General features: G+C 38.3%; 1 protein-coding gene across 1 annotated transcript in view; it reads left to right on the forward strand.

Moving 5' to 3' along the window:
* The window catches only part of ktn1 (kinectin 1), a 121058-nt gene that overhangs the window by 36458 nt on the left and 63675 nt on the right, over positions 1–20925 (forward strand). Inside the window, exons 12-17 of the mRNA XM_051919745.1 lie at positions 4248–4316; positions 5362–5399; positions 6365–6455; positions 13301–13369; positions 13468–13505; positions 16634–16724. Coding sequence (XP_051775705.1) covers positions 4248–4316; positions 5362–5399; positions 6365–6455; positions 13301–13369; positions 13468–13505; positions 16634–16724 — 396 coding nt within the window. The remainder of the gene's footprint in view (positions 1–4247; positions 4317–5361; positions 5400–6364; positions 6456–13300; positions 13370–13467; positions 13506–16633; positions 16725–20925) is intronic.

A 20925-nucleotide genomic window follows, 5' to 3' on the forward strand; every position in this document is an offset into this window, starting at 1 on the left:
CCGTGACGAGCACAGAAGTCCAATAACAAAACACCGCTTGGGTTCAGATCAGGGGGGCCATTCCTCCCAATCACGCCCTTCCAGGTCTCACTTTCATTGCCCACGTGAGCATTGAAGTCTCCCAGCAGAACGGGGGAGTCCCCAGAAGGTATGCCCTCTAGCACCACCTCCAGGGACTCCAAAAAGGGGGGTACTCCAAACTGCTGTTCGGCACATACGTGCAAACAACAGTTAGGACCCGTCCCCCCACCCGAAGGCGAAGGGAGGCTACCCTCTTGTCCACCGGGGTAAACCCCAATGAACAGGCTCCAAGTCGGGGGGCAATAAGTATGCCCACACCCGCTTGGCGCCTCTCACCGGGGGCAACTCCAGAGTAGTAGAGAGTCCAGCCCCTCTCAAGGAGATTGGTTCCAGAGTCCAAGCTGTGCGTTGAGTTGAGTCCGACTATATCTAGCCGAAACCTCTCGACCTCACGCACTAGGTCAGGCTCCTTCCCCTTCATAGAGGTGACATTCCACATCCCAAGAGCCAGCTTCTGTAGCTGAGGATCAGACCGCCAAGGTCTCCGCCTTCAGCCACCACCTAACTCACACTGCACCTGACCTCCTTGGCCCCTCCCATAGGTGGTGAGCCCATGGGAAGGGGGACCCACGTTTCCTCTTCGGGCTGTGCCCGGCCGAGCCCCATGGGTGCAGGCCCGGCCACCAGGCCCTCGCCACCGAGCCCCACCTCCAGGCCTGGCTCCAGAGGGGGGTCCCGGTGACCCACGTCCGGGCAAGGGAAAACGTCGTCCAAAGATTTGATTCATCATTGAAGGTTTGTTGAATTGCTCTTTGTCTCATCCCTCACCTAGGACCAGTTTGCCTTGGGTGGCCCTACCAGGGGCATAGAGCCCCAGACAACAGAGCTCCTAGGATCATTGGGACACGCAAACCCTTCCACCATGATAAGGTGGCGGTTCAAGGAGGGGGCACAGCGTAATAGTAAACTAAATGTAAAAACATTGAATAACACTGAGCAAACCTTGAACAGGGAAAAGTAACATTGCAAGAATTCACGCTATAGCCTTACGAACCGCTTGCTGTAAACACTTTTTTTTTTTAATGAGTTTTAAGCACAGGGAAAACACGAACAGTTGAAAAATCTGTAATTTAATAAACAACCAAGAAAAGTAGCATTGCAACAATGCACGCTACGAACAGTTTGTTGTAAAAAGAAGTGGAGGTTAAAATCCAATAGAAAAAAAGTCTTCATTAAATACAACGAGGTTAAAACAATGCTTGAATCAGTCTCTTTAAAAACCAGCCTGGTGCGTTCTTTAACTGCCTTCTTGGCCTTACGCGGCCAGCCCTCTCTCTCGCTCTCTCTTCTGTCTCACTGCACAGGGAAAGACTGAACACATGCAGAAATCATTTGTGTTTTGCAATTTTATTTTCAAAATCTGCATGAAAAAATGCTGCAAAAATTAATACTAAAATCAAAACAGCCCCATTTGCAATTTCATTTTCAGCCTGTACCGCAATGAAACTACAAAAATGAAAAGTAAAACGCAAATAAGAACTGGCACCACCTGCTGCTCATTGAATTTTCATTTTCCATTTTCATTTTCAAGTTCTCAACATGCAAAAAGCGAGGTTCAATGGGCGGAGTTTTGTCCTCACAGGTGGCGCAGTGGTAGTGCTGCTGCTTTGCAGTAAGGAGACTGTGGAAGATTGTGGGTTCGCTTCCCGGTTCCTCCCTGTGTGGATAGCGCTTTGAGTACTGAGAAAAGCGCTATATAAATGTAATGAATTATTATTATTATTTATTATTTTGTACCTCGATTTCCCACATTTCTTTGGCCTTCATAGCTGTAGAGCCACTTTGATCGACAGAATACTTCACACTGTGACTGTGTAATTCATGTGGTTTTGATCTTTTCACATCCCTGAGCCTCAAAGCTCTCCACTACCTCCGCCATTGAGTACAATTTAATAGTACAAAAATACAAAGCGTTCCGTTTCCAGTTTAGTGTAAATAAATCTGAGACTATGATGTAATAAAGGCTAATTTCTGTCGTGTTAAGTATTGTAATTAAATTGCACATTAATTTCTTCTGAACTAAATTATGTGAGGTCTTCAGATTCTGTGAGACAGTTTGGCTGTGAACCTCACAGTATGGGGTGAAAAGAATCGCATGAATTAAATGCATTCGATGTGAAAATTATTCTATCAATCAGAGTGGCTCTACAGCAACGAAATTCAAAGAATTGTGGAAAATCACCAAGCCCTGCCCATTGAACCTTGCTGTTTGCATGTTGAGAACTTGAAAATGAAAATATAAAAGTGGAAAATGAAAGTTCAATGAGCAGCAGGTGGCACAAGTGTTCATTTGTGTTGAACTTTTCATTTTTGCAGCTTCATTGCAGTTCAGGCTTAAAATGAAATTGCAAATGGGGTTGTTTTATTTTAATTTTAATTTTTACAGCTTTCTTGCACACAGACTTTGAAAATGAAATTGCAAATGAGAAATCGCATTTTTATTTTAGCCCTTTTGGCCCTGACATCCTATTACTAGTACATACTGTATATATGTAGCCATTTTTGTAAAGCACAGGTATGTTTGCAGCCATTGGAAACAGGTATGCTACTATTAGTGCAGACTGGAGAGACTGGCATACAGTCTGCGAAACACAGAAGTGAAACAGTATTGAAGAATTTGGCAGCTATTGTATAATAATAGTGATCTCTTTTTTTTTCCATTTTTGAGCTTCCTTGACACCCCAAAAGTAGAATATCTCACAAAATAATTTTTCCCATAAAAACAAAATCCAGGGCTGAAAGGGTCCCTTTTTTGCAGCATAAGACGTGCTATGATGCAGAGAGCTGATAACCAATGACTACTCGACCAGAAGAGTAATGCACAGAATGTAGCAATGAGGAATAAGGAACACAGGCCGTTGGGGCATCGAAAATAGAAGAGAAACTTGCTGGTCTTGTGTTTTATGTACTAAAGGAACAGGAAAATAAAAGAAGAAAGGGCAGAGTCTGTGGCTGAACTGACCGCAGCTATTAATCCTTTGTACAGCTCCAGATTTGTCAGGCAGCACAGGGGCTATGGACCACACAAACCGCACAAAAGGTTGTCTAAAGTTTTTTTTTGATGTCTTAAGTTTTACGTACCATAATTGAATGGGGAAAAAAGAAATAAAGGGATTAGATGGCTGCTGAACTTGCCACAGCTGTTAACCCTTTGTACAGTGTCAGATCCTTCGGAAGACTGGTGGGGGACAAAAGGATTGAGCACAATTGTGCTAGAAGATCAGCGGTCAGTTGGTAAATTTGACATGGACTGCGATGTTCAATCTCATAATTTGACTTGGTACAGCACGAGTCTGTGGCTGACTAATTTGATGTGCCCCATGAGAAAATGTTGTGTAGTGCGATATCGGTTTAACTTGTTGGAAAGGTGCGTCATAGTGTAGGTGGAGAGAATATGGCAAAGAGGACACCCTTCTTTAAGAAGGATGGCAAAAATAAATTTGAGGAAAGCTGATTTAGAAGATAGAAGAGAACTGAATTTTATCATTTATTTATAATCAAAACTAGTTTATTGGGTGGGAGGAGGTAACAGTTCAAAGTGGATCAGCTTTATATGTCAATATTAAGAAAATACAACAAGCACCAGCATTCAAATGACTTAAGGCCGGTTTATACTTGTGTGCGGACAGTTGCAGATGTGGTTGCGCATAGAGAATGCACACTCTGGTTTGTTTGTGGTACAAGCATTCAGTGCTTGATACTGTGCAACAGTCATGGTTGAAGATTTCCTTGGCTTTACTCCCAAGCTTTTTTCTTTGCCTTTACATATCAGTCTTACAGATACTTTAGTTTCTTGCTACACAAACCTTCATCTTTGCTCAGGGTATAGGTGATTTCTCAACATGAATTTGTGCATATTGGGCTATCTCTGTGTGCTTTTAATGTCGGATTGTATAGGTGTGGGTAATAATGAGTCACTTCATACAACTGTTCCACGAATGAGCCCATGATTTTTTTTGTATAGCACATTTGTGTCAATTTGCACACGACTGCATGGTCATAAAGTTCTGCCGGCACCAGTTGCAGACACAAGGGTTGGTGAGACATGGCTGCTGATGAAATTTATGTCATGTGGACACTTCAGACAAGGCAGACAAACTAATTATAATTGGGCCTTTAGTGTTAGAGCTGTGAGTTACTTTATTTGCTTCTCTTAATCTATATAGGATCTCTTGAAAGACAAGCAGTCTTTAAAGGCACAAGTGGAAAAACTACAAGCTCAAATTACCTCTCAGGTATGGAATGGCAGGTGCAGTTATACATTTTTTATTTCCTGTTTTACTACAAAATATTGCTTTTTATCCCATAATACATCTGTGATGCCTAAAACATGAACAGTAATGGTAGTGAGAGTGAATAAGGCAGCATCACGTTTTTCAGGGAAGTTGCGGATGGATTAGTCAAAATTGTTTTCTCATTAGTGTTAGTACATGTGTTATTGCTATTTTATCACAACCTTTAGAGTCTAATGCAATAGAATTTTTTTTACAGGTTTAGAATCCTCTATATGGCTGGCATCTAATTTTCCATTCAAGACTTCATAGCCTGTATTCATGCCCAAAGTGCACAATAGATTGGGCCTTTATCACCTTTTAAATATTTGTCTCTCTGCTGAGCACAAATTCTATGTTAAGATTTTAAAGAAATTAATTGACCAAACTGGCATGTCTTTTGTTTGTGGGGAAAAAACAACTATATAATAAACAAGACCTCTGAACCTCAGCGGTGTATTGCTTAATTGGTTCCAGGGAACAACTTTTGCTTGTAATTAATTAAACTGCATTAATTTTTTAAACACCTTCCTCTGTGTTCAGAGAAATTTGTCTTGTTAGCGTACAATATACACTTCTTGAGTATCATCATCAAATGTTCAAAAAAAAAAAAAAAAAAAAAAAAGTAGAGCCTTCAGTACTTAGTAGTGGGCTGTTTATCTGTGGAAGTTTTGCCTTATTTCATATTGCATGTACTGCTATTTAATCTTGTTTAGTTCAAAACATCATTTTTTAAAGCAGGTACTTGCCAAATGAAGAATAATGAGATTATTCATCTCTGAGACAGTAATTTTTTTTTCTTATTTTTGTGCACAAGATAATATAATCTTGGTTAAGAACCTGTGTATACCCAACATTGAAACTGTTGGTATATCTCATACTATATATAGTAGTGAAGAGTATGCTATATGGACGAAAATTTCTATTTTACTGTTTGAGTTATTTTAACAGATAGTTGTTTTTTTTTTTGGGGTTGGTAAGTACTTTTTTCTTTTTTCTTTTTTTGTAGGCTTCCACTGCATCAATTGTCGATGAGCTCCACAAAATGTGAGGTTTTCTTGTGAATTTTCAGTTCTTTGAATAATACCTTAATAAACAATGCCTGTTCTTTTGTCTCACTGCCAAGAAAGTCAATTTGTCTAGATCTGTTTTTCTGAACAGTTCCGTTTGCAGTGAGCCACTGTTGGCTCCTAAAGTCAAGTTAAAGTTTACAGCAGAATTTTTGGAAGGCAGAAAAGCATCAGTTAGTTATATGTTGATTTGTCTGGGTTTTTTTTTTTTTTTTTTTTATTTCCCTTTTAACGTGCTAGGTATATTTATGCTATACTAAACATTCGTTCATGAAACTGGTTTCCGTGTTCAGTGTGAAAGCTCCAAGCATAGCTCAGAACAATTGTTTGCTGCACTGTTCTTTGATCATTTTCTTTGTTTCCTTATTTTGTTCATAAGAAAATATAATCTTAAAGAGCATGTATATGCTAAGGATTGAAACTTGAAAAGTTAACTTTATCTTCAATTTTCCCACAGTGACCTACACTTTCAAGAAAACTTATTTTTTGACACAGTGCTCATTATATCATATTCCAGGGCCTTTATCAGTTAGCATAGGCTCTGATAACTGCTTTAATATTTATGATGTCTTAACTATTCTGCCCCCAGTCCATGCTTCGCTATCTATTTAATCAAAAGTAGAACAAAGTATAAAATGTAAACTAAGAAACTTTGGCTTAATTAGCTATATCATGAAATTGGTATGTAATTTGTCTATTAAGAGGAACATCTCCATTTAGTGTTGGAAATTGAAGTTTCTGTACCGTACATTTGATCTGAGATTCTGTGGCACTAGGTTGTATTTGCTGAAACATGTTGAAAATGGAATAGTTAAATGTACAGGTAAAGTATGTATTGGACAGTGCAATCTAGATACTTGATATTATTGGCATTTTTTAAATACAAAAATTATCCAATAATTGTGTCATTCCTATAACTTTGTGCTGCACTATCTCCCCCAGAGTGGCAGAAAAGGAATGCCAGCGGAAAGCCTTGGAAGATGCTCTTAATGCAGAACGAAGCAGCAATGCAAGCCATGGGTCTGAAATCCAGGTAAACAAGACATACATTGTCTTGCTAACTCGTATGTTATCTGAGTGCTATAGTTTTACATATTTTTAATTATTTTATATAACCCTTTTCATAGTTAATAGCGCATCCACAGAATGCTTTACAATGAACTATCCCTGAAATAAAATGTTTTCCAACATTTTATACATGCTTTTACAGAGGTACTGTTGTCTAAAATTTTCAGCACACCAAACTTACTAGGTACAACTGAAGTCAATATTTCTTTACATCCATACCTCCTCCCCAATCAAGGGATTACAGATAGTTTTTTGGGGATATGGCTTAGTCTTTTAACTCTTATTACGTATGGCAAATGGTGAACTTGATATAAATGTCTTTACTTTTCATGTATAAAAATTACACAGTTAAGAACTCGGATCAAAAGAAATATAAAAATAACTCAAGTTACATATAACTTAAGATAAAGGAGGAAAGAAAAAGGAATAAATAACATGAAGTCAGTTGTGAAGGCTGAGTCTGCTTTATGGCTGTGTTCTATTTTCAGCCCATTCCTTAATTTATTCTTTAAGAAATGGCTAAGGTTACTAGACCTTGTTGATTAATATCAATGAATATTAGTAGAATTATTTTGAATGAGTTAAAACATGATTCTGAGAGCCTTCTAAATGTTATGGGCACATTTTTAGTGGCTTTTGGTGATGCATAGTTCTTCCTAATACAGATACAACTTTTGGTATATCCTTCTGTCTTCATTCTTAATGATTGAGGTGTTTGTTTAAAATAGCGATTTATGATTTAAAAGACTTAAGTTTATCATATTTGCATACATGGTAAAAAAAGGTATGAATTACTTTAGTCCAAAATTTTATTACCTAATCCCTTATAACCCTTGTTGCAAAGAATTAGTTTGAGTTTCTTCTTAAGTTCACATAAGCATACAGCCAGAGTTGACAAATTTAATTAAACAAATACACAGCCAAACAAGTGAAGGGCTCATACTTAGCTGATGGTTATGTTGACTAACTAGCTCGGAGCTGGCAAGAAGTGATGGTTATATGCTCATGCAGATAATTAAGAGGGATGCTAATTCACATTCTAACCTTTAGAATGATGAGCTACTTTGAAAATGAGAGTGGTGAAAAAAAAAGTCCATCTTTAAATATATATATGTATTTGGTAATACTATTTCATGGATATGTTCACCAAAATGCTTTCATTATATTTGTAGGAATTATTAGGTTAAATACTGCTAAAGAAAGTATGTATGTTGAGGGTGATTTAGTGTAGTGAGGAGGCCAGTGGCATTTGCTCTTTAAAAAGTGTACTGTTTTGATTTGATGAAATATGTCATGCAGTGTAATTAGTTCAAGTCAGATTTATTTTCATGTATACAGAGTAGAGTAGTTTTTATTAACATGCTTGAATAATATTCCTCTACTCTCCAGCAGCTCACATCTTGTGATGTATGTTAGGTAAAATATGGCAACACTGAATATTGTAGGCTTGAAATAGCCAGAGCCTAGGTAGAGTTTTTATTAAGTAAGGCCTTTAATAACATTTATTTATTTAGCACATTGTCATACATGACAGTAGCTCAAAGTGCTTTACAGTAATAATGGTTGAACAGAGTTAGAAAACAAAGTAAAAACTAAAGAGTAGTTATTTAAACCAGGTGGTAGGTCAACTTCATAATGAAAACTATGGACAAAATGACCAGGTAAGATGAAAGAATAACTCAAGTTGGGGACATATTGAAGAAAATTAATCCCAACATTTCCAGGAATAAAAGACCATCCAGTCACCTCTGACCATTTATATTCTCAATGTGTAACCATGAACAGAATATTACTATGGCACTCTTTTTATTTAATTTTTTTTCTTTTTTTCCCCCTGTATCATGTGTGTCTTCACCAAACCTTCCTCAAGCACTGCAGGAAAATAGACATACTTAAGTCTATAAAACACAAAGCAAAATTGCATTTTTTGAAAAGAGCCAATTTCCAAGCAAAGTATGAGGGAATTTTTAATGGGTATTAATTAATATGTGTTTTCTTATTTTATGAAGTAATCCTTTCTTTAAGTATATCTGCAGGGGTGAGGGGTAATGCTAACCATGTAATATTTCAGTTTGATTTTATGAACCAGCCTTTTCTGCTTTCGGGTGGTTTTTGATATTCACAGGTTTCGCTTTTTCACTCAAGTTCTTGAAACCTAATCTTCCCAAAGAAATAAGCATCACTGTATATGCAAAAGAATAGTTATCAACACTGTGTAAGTGTTATCAAACATAATATTTTAATTCTTCCACCCCATGCATCTAACATGTAGTATACACATAATATGTTTTAGGAATTACATGTGTTTTTGAAAAATATTCAGTTATAATTGCATAATAAGAAAAATATCCAACCAGACATTTCCATTGATACCCAAGAAAACAATAATGTCTTCACTAATTTCATATCATAGTTCTCTCTCTGTCCTGATGCCACACTGAGCCATTTTTTAACATTCAGTTCTAGAGTGAATGATGCATAGACTTCTAGTTAGATCAAAACTTTCTCTATAATCATAAGCAAGAAAAGATGGCAGGGTGATCCAAGTCATTATCAGAGTGCTGAGTAGTATGTACATTTCAGCCATTTATTTAAAAAAAAAAAAAAAATTATAATAAACAAAGCACAAACAGCATTAAGGAGGCAAGACTCAAGTAAAAATCCATTTACAGTGGTGTGAAAAACTATTTGCCCCCTTCCTGATTTCTTATTCTTTTGCATGTTTGTCACACAAAATGTTTCTGATCATCAAACACATTTAACCATTAGTCAAATATAACACAAGTAAACACAAAATGCAGTTTTTAAATGATGGTGTTTATTATTTAGGGAGAAAAAAAATCCAAACCTACATGGCCCTGTGTGAAAAAGTCATTGCCCCCTTGTTAAAAAATAACCTAACTGTGGTGTATCACACCTGAGTTCAATTTCCGTAGCCACCCCCAGGCCTGATTACTGCCACACCTGTTTCAATCAAGAAATCACTTAAATAGGAGCTGCCTGACACAGAGAAGTAGACCAAAAGCTAGACATCATGCCAAGATCCAAAGAAATTCAGGAACAAATGAGAACAGAAGTAATTGAGATCTATCAGTCTGGTAAAGGTTATAAAGCCATTTCTAAAGCTTTGGGACTCCAGCGAACCACAGTGAGAGCCATTATCCACAAATGGCAAAAACATGGAACAGTGGTGAACCTTCCCAGGAGTGGCCGGCCGACCAAAATTACCCCAAGAGCACAGAGACGACTCATCCGAGAGGTCACAAAAGACCCCAGGACAACGTCTAAAGAACTGCAGGCCTCACTTGCCTCAATTAAGGTCAGTGTTCACGACTCCACCATAAGAAAGAGACTGGGCAAAAACGGCCTGCATGGCAGATTTCCAAGATGCAAACCACTGTTAAGCAAAAAGAACATTAGGGCTCGTCTCAATTTTGCTAAGAAACATCTCAATGATTGCCAAGACTTTTGGGAAAATACCTTGTGAACTGATGAGTCAAAAGTTGAACTTTTTGGAAGGCAAATGTCCCATTACATCTGGCGTAAAAGGAACACAGCATTTCAGAAAAAGAACATCATACCAACAGTAAAATATGGTGGTGGTAGTGTGATGGTCTGGGGTTGTTTTGCTGCTTCAGGACCTGGAAGGCTTGCTGTGATAGATGGAACCATGAATTCTACTGTCTACCAAAAAATCCTGAAGGAGAATGTCCGGCCATCTGTTCGTCAACTCAAGCTGAAGCGATCTTGGGTGCTGCAACAGGACAATGACCCAAAACACACCAGCAAATCCACCTCTGAATGGCTGAAGAAAAACAAAATGAAGACTTTGGAGTGGCCTAGTCAAAGTCCTGACCTGAATCCAATTGAGATGCTATGGCATGACCTTAAAAAGGCGGTTCATGCTAGAAAACCCTCAAAATAAAGCTGAATTACAACAATTTTGCAAAGATGAGTGGGCCAAAATTCCTCCAGAGCGCTGTAAAAGACTCATTGCAAGTTATCGCAAACGTCTTGATTGCAGTTATTGCTGCTAAGGGTGGCCCAACCAGTTATTAGGTTCAGGGGGCAATTACTTTTTCACACAGGGCCATGTAGGTTTGGATTTTTTTTTCTCCCTAAATAATAAAAACCACCATTTACAAACTGCATTTTGTGTTTACTTGTGTTATATTTGACTAATGGTTAAATGTGTTTGATGATCAGAAACATTTTGTGTGACAAACATGCAAAAGAATAAGAAATCAGGAAGGGGGCAAATAGTTTTTCACACCACTGTAAATTTAAAGTTTGCATAGATTACCTATGCTCCCAAAGCAGCTAATAAGATATCCTGTGAAATGTAGGCTTTAAATTAGTATTTGCAGAGCAGGTATCCTTTTTGTATGGTTTAGATGTACGTACATTCTTGGCTGAGATTTTGAAATTTACCAGTAGATCTCCAGAACTCAAGTAGATTTCTTTGCACCATCTTTATTTACATTTTTGATAATTTAAGTGTTAGTGCAGAATTTCCATAAACTGCGGTCCATTAATACAAGAGTCACTGAATTACTAATGCCTTTCAACTCTTAATAAAGATTTGAAGGTCTTCCAGTTTTTACTTGAAGTCTGTGGTACAGCATTTAATTGTATAAGAGCATGTTTAACCTTTGGTGCTGTTAACAACAACAACAACATTTATTTATATAGCACATTTTCATACAAAAAGTAGCTCAAAGTGCTTTACATAATGAAGAGAAGAAAAATAAAAGACAAAATAAGAAATTAAAATAAGACAACATTAATTAACATAGAAAGGAGTAAGGTCCGATGGCCAGGGTGGACAGAAAAAACAAAAAAAAAAAACTCCAGAAGGCTGGAGAAAAAAATAAAATCTGTAGGGGTTCCAGGCCACGAGACCGCCCAGTCCCCTTTGGGCATTCTACCTAACATAAATTAAATAGTCCTCTTTGTAGTTCGGGCTTTTCACGGAGTCACTTGATGCTGATGGTCATACAGACTTCTGGCTTTTAATCCATCCATCATTGTTGGAACATCATGGTGCTTTGGGTAGATGGTGGTGGCACACGCCACCACCAACAGGACACCGGAAAAGGAAACAGAAGAGAGAGTAGGGGTTAGTACAGATTTTGAATGAATAGTTATTATAATGAATTAGATGTACAGAGTATCAGGATTAAATTACAGTGAAGTTATGAGAAGGCCATGTTAAAATGTGTTTTCAGTAGTTTTTTTGAAGTGCTCCACTGTATTAGCCTGGCGAATTCCTACTGGCAGGCTATTCCAGATTTTAGGTGCATAACAGCAGAAGGCCGCCTCACCACTTCTTTTAAGTTTTGCTCTTGGAATTCTAAGGAGACACTCAGTTGAGGATCTGAGGTTACGATTTGGAATATAAGGTGTCAGACATTCCGATATATAAGCCGGGGCGAGATTATTTAAAGCTTTATAAACCATAAGCAGAATTTTAAAGTCAATTCTGAATGACACAGGTAACCAGTGTAGTGACATCAAAACTGGAGAAATGTGTTCGGATTTTCTTTTCCTGGTAAGGATTCTAGCAGCTGCATTCTGCACTAGTTGCAAACGATTGATGTCTTTTTTGGGTAGTCCTGAGAGGAGTGCGTTACAGTAATCTAGCCGACTGAAAACAAACGCATGAACTAATTTCTCTGCATCTTTCGATGATATAAGAGGTCTAACTTTTGCTATGTTTCTTAGGTGAAAAAAATGCTGTCCTAGTGATCTGATTAATATGCGATTTAAAATTCAGATTACAATCAACGGTTACCCCTAAGCTTTTTACCTCCGATTTGACTTTTAATCCTAATGCATCCAGTTTATTTCTAATAGCCTCATTGTATCCATTATTGCCAATCACTAAGATTTCGGTTTTTTCTTTATTTAATTTGAGAAAGTTACTATTCATCCATTCTGAGATACAAGTTAGACATTGTGTTAGCGAATCAAAAGATTTGGGGTCATCAGGTGCTATTGATAAATACAGCTGTGTGTCATCAGCATAGCTGTGGTAGCTCACGTTGTGCCCTGAGATAATCTGACCTAATGGAAGCATGTAGATTGAGAAGAGCAGTGGACCCAGGATAGAGCCTTGTGGAACACCATATAGAATATCATGTGTCTTTGAGTTATAATTACCACAACTAACAAAGAATTTTCACATTTTCACATTTATCACATTGTTTTATTACTTATTCTTTTTTGTGTAATTTTTTTTTTTGGGTGGGGGTATTTTTGTTTACTCGGGCATTATATGCAACAATATTGAAATATATTCTAAAAAATTTGTTTCAAGTAGTATCATTTTTAAAGGTTTTTATACTGCCTGCAGACATTGTATTAGCAAATCAAAATAGTCAGCATTTGTAAATGTTCGTGTTTACACATATTTTGTTCCTACTTGTCCATCCTTCCATTGCCTTAACCTATTTATTCTATTACAGATGTTTCAGAAAGGCAGAAACTTTCTCATTTTGCACGGAGTGCACATGGGAAAGATACCTTGAACAAGACGTCAGTCTATCACAGGGCATATTCATGTATACACACTCACTTATAGATAAAAAATGTATAGTTGCCATTTAACCCGACAGCTGTGTTTTTGATATGGGAGGAAACTGGCGCTTCTGGAAAAAGCCCACATGGCCATAGTTAGAAGTTACACTTTACAGGGCAAAAAAGGTAAATCCTAAGTTCCTGAAACTGTGACTCACCAGCTCTGGCAGCTCCACCAGAATTCATTCCTTTGATTCTTCTTACATAACTTTATTTTTGTTTTCCCTTTAGAAAGTACATACTGAAAACAAGACACTAAATGCAGAAATTCAGAAACTGCAGACCAAGATTTCTGATCAGGTGTGCATTTGTATGTATGCAAATGTGTGTGGATTTTTTTTTCCAGATAGGTCTTCCACGTATATGCACTAATGCTTTTCCTTTTTTGTTTCTTTTAGGCAGCAGCATTGCAGTCTTTGGAACAGATACAGAAAAGGTAATATTTCTCAAAGTGCTTTGATATCCCTTTTACCCTGAATAGAATATGTGAGCTGATGCCTTGACCCTACAGAGGTTGCAAAGGTAGTCCAACATCTCTAGGATGGCACATCAATATGTGCCATTGCCAGAAGGTTTGCTGTGTCTCCCACCACAGTCTCAAGGGCATGGAGGAGATTCCAGGAGACAGGCAGTTACTCTAGTAGAGCTGGACAGGGCCATCGAGGGTCCTTAACCCATCAGCAGGACTGGTATCTGGTCCTTTGGGCAAGGAGGAACACGATGAGCAATGCCAGAGCCCTACAAAATGACCTCCAGCAGGCCATGGGTTTGAATGTCTCTGACCAAACAATCAGAAACAGACTTCATGAGGGTGGCCTGAGGGTCCTACATCCTCTGGTGGGCCCTGTGCTCATTGCCTGGCACCGTGGAGCTCGATTGGTATTTGCCATAGAATTGGCAGATCCATCACTGGCACCCTGTGCTTTTCACAGATGAGAGCAGGTTCATCCTGAGCACGTGTGACAGACGTGAAAGGGTCTGGAGAAGCTGTGGAGACCATTTTGCTGCCTGTAACATCATTCAGCATGACCGGTTTGGTGGTGGGTCAGTGATGGTCTGGGGAGGAATATCCATGGGGGGATACACTGACCTTCTACAGGTTAGATAACGGCACCTTGACTTCCATTAGGAATCAGGATGAAATCCTTTGACCCATTGTCAGACCCTATGCTGGTGCAGTGGGTCCTGGGTTCCTCCTGGTGCACAACAATGCCTGGCCTGATGTGGAGAGAGTATGCAGGCAGTTCCTGGAGGATGAAGGAATTGATACCATTGACTGGCCCCATGCTCGCCTGGCCTAAATCCAATAGAACAACCCTGGGACATTATGTTTCGGTCCATCTGAGGCCGCCAAGTTGCACCTCGGACTGTCCAGGAGCTCAGTGATGCCCTGGTCCAGATCTGGGAGGAGATCCCCCAGGACACCATCCGTCGTCTCATTGGGAGCATGCCCCGACTTTGTCAGGCAGGCATACAAGCACGTGGGCGCCATACAAACTACTGAGTACGATTTTGAGTTACTGTAATGAAATTTTGGCAAAACGGACTAGCCTGCTGTATCCTTTTTTCACTTTGATTTTTGGGGTGTCTTTGAATTCAGCCCTCTGTAGGTTTATAAATTTCATTTCCATCAAACAATGTGGCATCCTTTTGTTCCTAACACATTACCCAGTCCATGTCAGTATAGATATCCAGCATGATCTGATGCGTTTTCAGTGTTCCTTAATTTTTTTGAGCAATTTATTTTTGTATCACCATCAATGAGGGATATAGTTGCAAAGTGAATTTAGAATTCTGACACACATTCATGCACTTTAAATCAAAGAAAATAAGTATTTCTTAGCATTATGCAGTATGTGAGTATTGAAAGTTGAACCATGTTAAACATGAAAATAATATTGATTTTCATTGCTAGATAAATGCATAATGAATAAATGCACCTCATGACTAATTTAGCATTCTGTCTCAGTGTATGAATTTAAAGTAAGGACAAATCATTTGCTATAAATAAAGAAACCATACTCTATAAATAGTGAATGCCAAAAGTCTACACACTTTCATTGAAATTTCAGCTTTTGTCAATGTAATGACTGAAATCAAAAAGAGTTAGAATGAAACATTTTTCTTGTTTAATAAAACTTTTTGAGTTTAAAAAAAAAAAATTAAGGAATTATGGCCAAAAAGTTCCACATTAGTTTCACACAATCATAGTAAATTGTCTTTTCTAGTTTGTGAAGTGAGAGTTGTGGCTGCTGCCTTTTCTCTCTTAAGAAATATCTGTTCCAGTAGTTAATTTCCTTAGGTCTTTATAGACCATAGTCATCTCTCCACTGTGCAACCAGCCTTTGGATAAATCCCACAGGAACCACTGATTTTTATTTAGGGTCACTCATAATCATCATTTGTTTTTTCCCATACTATAGTTATTGGTGATCAGAAGATCTAATTAAAGTGAATAAAGAATCACTTTTTTTTTCTTGATTTCAGACTTTAAGTTATTAAAAGCTGAAATGTCAATTAGAATGGATATATTTGAAATGTCTTACAATTCATATGCTTGCATATATAATAAAGTTATTGAAATTTAAATTTCTATGCCTTTATTAATCTGAAACATATCACAAGTTCATGATTTGGTTGGACACTGGTAGAGCAAATGAATTAGTAAGTGTCACACAGTATATTAATTAGGACGTGTAACAAAACATCTTTGCGCTTTAGGTTGTAGTCCAAACTGGAAGTCCACAATTGCTAAGTGGCACACAGTAAATCAATTATAGGGTGTAACAAAGCATCTTTGGTGGTTTAGGTGGTAGTCCACAATGTCTAATGTTGCATTTGTTTGTTTTTTTAAAAGCTAATGATTACATTAAATGTTGTGCTTAAACCCTGCTGGTACTTATGTTGGTCCTAAAAAGCTGTGCACTTCCACACTAGCATTGCCCCGTTGTTACTTCTTAAAACTAATTTTTGAGTTCGATTTAACCCATATCTTCACTTGCCTGCTGATGGCATGCTCGTATTGAGTCACATGAGTGTCACTTCCAAATTTATATCCTAATCATTTAGTCTTTCTAAACTTTGACAGTTTAATTTCAAGTAAAAGTATTTGATTTTATGATTGCTAATGAAGGTGAAGGAAATTGATATAATAGCATATTTAAATATTTTAATTGTTAGGTGTAAAAATCTCTGAAAATGTTTTTGATATACAAACTGAAAATATAAAAAATAATGTCTTTGGTGATCAAATTGCCATTAATAAAAAGAACAGATTAATTTCCTCATTCTAAAATTATTTAATTGGGATTGATTGAATCCGTTTTTTATTAGGTGTAATAAATTGACATTTTTATCAGGCTATTTTAACTTTAGCAAAGTAATAAAAAGAAAATCGTGAATTGCATGACTGACTTGCAATACACAACACTAAGACATAATAGTGCTTAAGATTTTTTTTAATCAGATCATATAGGTATAGCCACAAGTAAAAATCCTGCTGCTAAGAATGAAGCTACCGAAATGTTTTTTTCATTCTTAATTTCACTTGTTTTTACCTGTCAGTGTTCAAGAGAAAGAAGAGAAGGTGAAAACAGTTGAAAGTCTCCTGGAAGTTGGACTGATCCAAGTTGCAACCAAAGAAGATGAGCTTAAGGTAAGTTTGGAGATGTGTAATGCACTATTATAGAGGGTGGGCTGTGTGAGAGTGTCACTATTATTGCTTCTTCACATTATGATTGAATGTATCTGTAGTGGGAAAAGCCTCCCAGTTACGTACAGGTGCTGGTCATAAAATTGGAATATCATGACAAAGTGGATTTATTTCAGTAATTCCATTCAAAAAGTGAAACTTGTATATTAGATTCATTCATTACACACAGACTGATGTTTAATCAAATGTTTATTTCTTTTAATTTTGATGATTATAACTGACAACTAATGAAAGTCCCAAATTCAGTATCTCGGAAAATTAGAATATTGTGAAAAGGTTCAATATGGAAGACACCTGGTGCCACACTCTAATCAGCTAATTAACTCAAAACACCTGCAAAAGCCTTTAAATGGTCTCTCAGTCTAGTTCTGTAGGCTACACAATCATGGGGAAGACTGCTGACTTGACAGTTGTCCAAAAGATGACCTTTGACACCTTGCACAAGGAGGGCAAGACACAAAAGGTCATTGCTAAAGAGGCTGGCTGTTCAGAGTTCTGTGTCCAAGAACATTAATAGAGAGGCGAAGGGAAGGACAAGATGTGGTAGAAAAAAGTGTACAAGCAATAGGGATGACCACACCCTGGAGAGTATTGTGAAACAAAACCCATTCAAAAATGTGGGGGAGATTCACAAAGAGTGGACTGCAGCTGGAGTCAGTGCTTCAAGAACCACCACGCACATACTTATGGAAGACCTGGGTTTCAGCTGTTGCATTCCTTGTGTCAAGCCACTCTTGAACAAGGGACAGTGTCAGAAGCGTCTCGCCTTTGGACTGCTGCTGAGTGGTCCAAAGTTATGTTCTCTGATGAAAGTAAATTTTGCATTTCCTTTGGAAATCAAGGTCCCAGAGTCTGGAGGAAGAGAGGAGAGGCACAGAATCCACGTTGCTTGAGGTCCAGTGTAAAGTTTCCACAGTTAATGATGGTTTGGGGTGCCATGTCATTGGGGTGCCATGTCATCTGCTGGTGTTGGTCCAATGTGTTTTCTGAGGTCCAAGGTCAACGCAGCCGTCTACCAGGAAGTTTTAGAGCACTTCATGCTTCTTGCTGCTGACGAACTTTATGGAGATGCAGATTTCATTTTCCAACAGGACCTGGCACCTGCACACAGTGCCAAAGCTACCAGTACCTGGTTTAAGGACCATGGTATCCCTGTTCTTGATTGGCCAGCAAACTCGCCTGACCTTAACCCCATAGAAAATCTATGGGGTATTGTGAAGAGGAAGATGCAATACACCAGACCCAACAATTCAGAAGAGCTGAAGGCCACTATCAGAGCAACATGGGCTCTCATAACACCTGAGCTGTGCCACAGACTGATCGACTCCATGCCACGCCGCATTGCTGCAGTAATCCAGGCCAAAGGAGCCCCAACTAAATATTGAGTGCTGTACATGCTCATACTTTTCATGTTCATACCTTTCAGTTGGCCAACATTACTAAAAATCCTTTTTTTGCATTGGTCGTAATTGATATTCTAATTTTCTGAGATACTGAATTTGGGACTTTCATTAGTTGTCAGTTATAATCATCAACATTAAAAGAAATAAACATTTGAAATACATTAGTCTGTGTGTAATGAATGACTCTAATATACAAGTTTCACTTTTTGAATGGAATTACTGAAATAAATCAACTTTGTCATGATATTCTAATTTTATGACCAGCACCTGTATGTCTCAGGACTTCATTAAGACCGTTTTAGGCTCTGGGGTTAGAATTCTTGAGAGGCTCCCAACCTCCACAACACAATGTACTTGTTATTCATAAACACACCAGAATTTAGCTGTTACTGTGTCAGTATTTTAAATATGTTTATAACTACACTTAAGTTTTTAGTTTGGTTAATTTATTAACAGTATCATAAACCGCCACCCTGACAACTTTTTCACATATACAACAGCATATTGCACACATTGTAATGGTTAAGACATCTATTCTAAGTAAAAGTACTAAACAGCAGAGCAGCACAATTGCGGGTAAGAAACATCAGCAAGAAAAATGTAAAGTAGTCGGTGTATAGCTTGTATAGCAGTGTAAATTTGCTGTTCACTCAAAATAACTCATCACACAGCCATTAATGTCTAAACCGCTGGCAACAAAAGTGAGTACACCCCTAAGTGAAAAATGTCCAAATTGTGCCCAACTAGCCATTTTCCCTCCCTGGTGTCATGTGATTCATTAGTGTTACAAGGTCTCAGGTGTGAATGGAGAGCAGGTGTGTTAAATTTGGTGTTATCGCTCTCACACTCTCATATACTGGTCACTGGAAGTTCAACATGGCACCTCATGGCAAAGAACTCTCTGAGGATCTGAAAAAAGAATTGTTGCTCTACATAAAGATGGCCTAGGCTATAAGAAGATTACCACCACCCTGAAACTGAGCTGCAGTATGGTGGCCAAGACCATACAGCAGTTTAACAGGACAGGTTCCACTCTGAACAGGCCTCACAATGGTTGACCAAAGAAGTTGAGTGCACATGCTCAGCATCATATCCAGAGGTTGTCTTTTGAAAATAGATGTATGAGTGCTGCCAGCATTGCTGCAGAGGTTGAAGGGGTGGGGGGTGAGGGGGGGGTCAGCCTGTCAGTGCTCAGACTATATACCGCACACTGCATGGCTATCGTCCCAGGAGGAAGCCTCTTCTAAAGATGATACACAAGAAAGCCCACAAACAGTTTACTGAAGACAAGCAGACTAAGGACATGGATTACTGGAACCATGTCCTGTGGTCTGATGAGACCAAGAAACTTATTTGGTTCAGATGGTGTTAAGCGTGTGTTGCGGCAACCAGGTGAGATGTACAAAGACAAGTGTGTCTTGCCTACAGTCAAGCATGGTGGTGGGAGTGTCATGGTTTGGGGCTGCATGAGTGCTGCCGGCACTGGGGAGCTACAGTTTATTGAGGGAACCATGAATGCCAACATGTACTGTGACATACTGAAGCAGAGCATGATCCCCTCCCTTCGGAAACTGGACCGAAGGGCAGTATTCCAACATAACGACCCCAAACAGACCTCCAAGATGACCACTGCCTTGCTAAAGAAACTGAGGGTAAAGGTGCTGGAGTGGCCAAGCATGTCTCCAGACCTAAACCCTATTGAGCATCTGTGGGGCATCCTCAAACGGAAGGTGGAGGAACGCAAGGTCTCCATCATCCACCAGCTCCATGATGTTGTCATGGAGGAGTGGAAGAGGATTCCTGTGAAGCTCTAGTGAACTCCATGCCCAAGAGAGTTAAGGCAGTGCTGGAAAATAATGGTGGCCACACAAAATATTGACACTGTGGGCACAATTTGGACGTTTTTCACATAGGGGTGTACTCACGTTTGTTGCCAGCGGTTTAGACATTAATGGCTCTGTGTTGAGTTATTTTCAGGGGACAGCAAATTTACACTGTTGTTCAAGCTGTACACTGACTACTTTACATTGTATCAAAGTGTCATATCTTCAGTGTTGTCCCATGAAAAGATACAGTAAAATATTTACAAAATTATGAGGGGTGTACTCACTTTTATGAGATACTTTATCTGGTGCTATTTTTCTTGTAGTTAGGATATGTTTTCTGTTCGTTGGTGCAAGTTCACAAATAAACTGGAATTGAATCAAAACAAAACCAAAGCAATTAGCATGAAAAGATTACTGTGATTTGGTCATTTGAGAAGAAACCACCCCTAGAGTGGGTGAAAGAAGGCTACTTTGAAGGAAGACTAAGTGTTGAGCTGTCACACACACCTAATCCTTTTATTTAATGACTGAATCTCATAATAATGGTATTTTTATGTTCAAAGTGACATTTATAAGCTATTGTACAAAGTGTATGTGTGTAATCTCTAGGCACGTACCAATACTTGTCAAGTGTCCTGGCTTGAAAAATGGATATATTTGGGTATGTTTAATCTTTTCCTCTGTGCCCTGTAATCTCCATTGTAAAGCAGTAGACCAAGCAACATATATTTTTTTAAATTTATAGAAATTTCTTCATTTTAGAACACAATTTCGCAAAGTGCAAATTCATTTATACTATGTTTGTGAAGAAATAACTTTGACTTGAAAAATACTGAATTTTAATGTAAGAGAAGAAAGTAAACTATTTTTAGGGTGTACATGTCTATTTTTTGATATCTCTAAGTTGTGTTAAAC

Source organism: Erpetoichthys calabaricus, chromosome 16 (genome assembly GCF_900747795.2).
Source record: "Erpetoichthys calabaricus chromosome 16, fErpCal1.3, whole genome shotgun sequence".
NCBI classification, from domain to species: domain Eukaryota; kingdom Metazoa; phylum Chordata; class Cladistia; order Polypteriformes; family Polypteridae; genus Erpetoichthys; species Erpetoichthys calabaricus.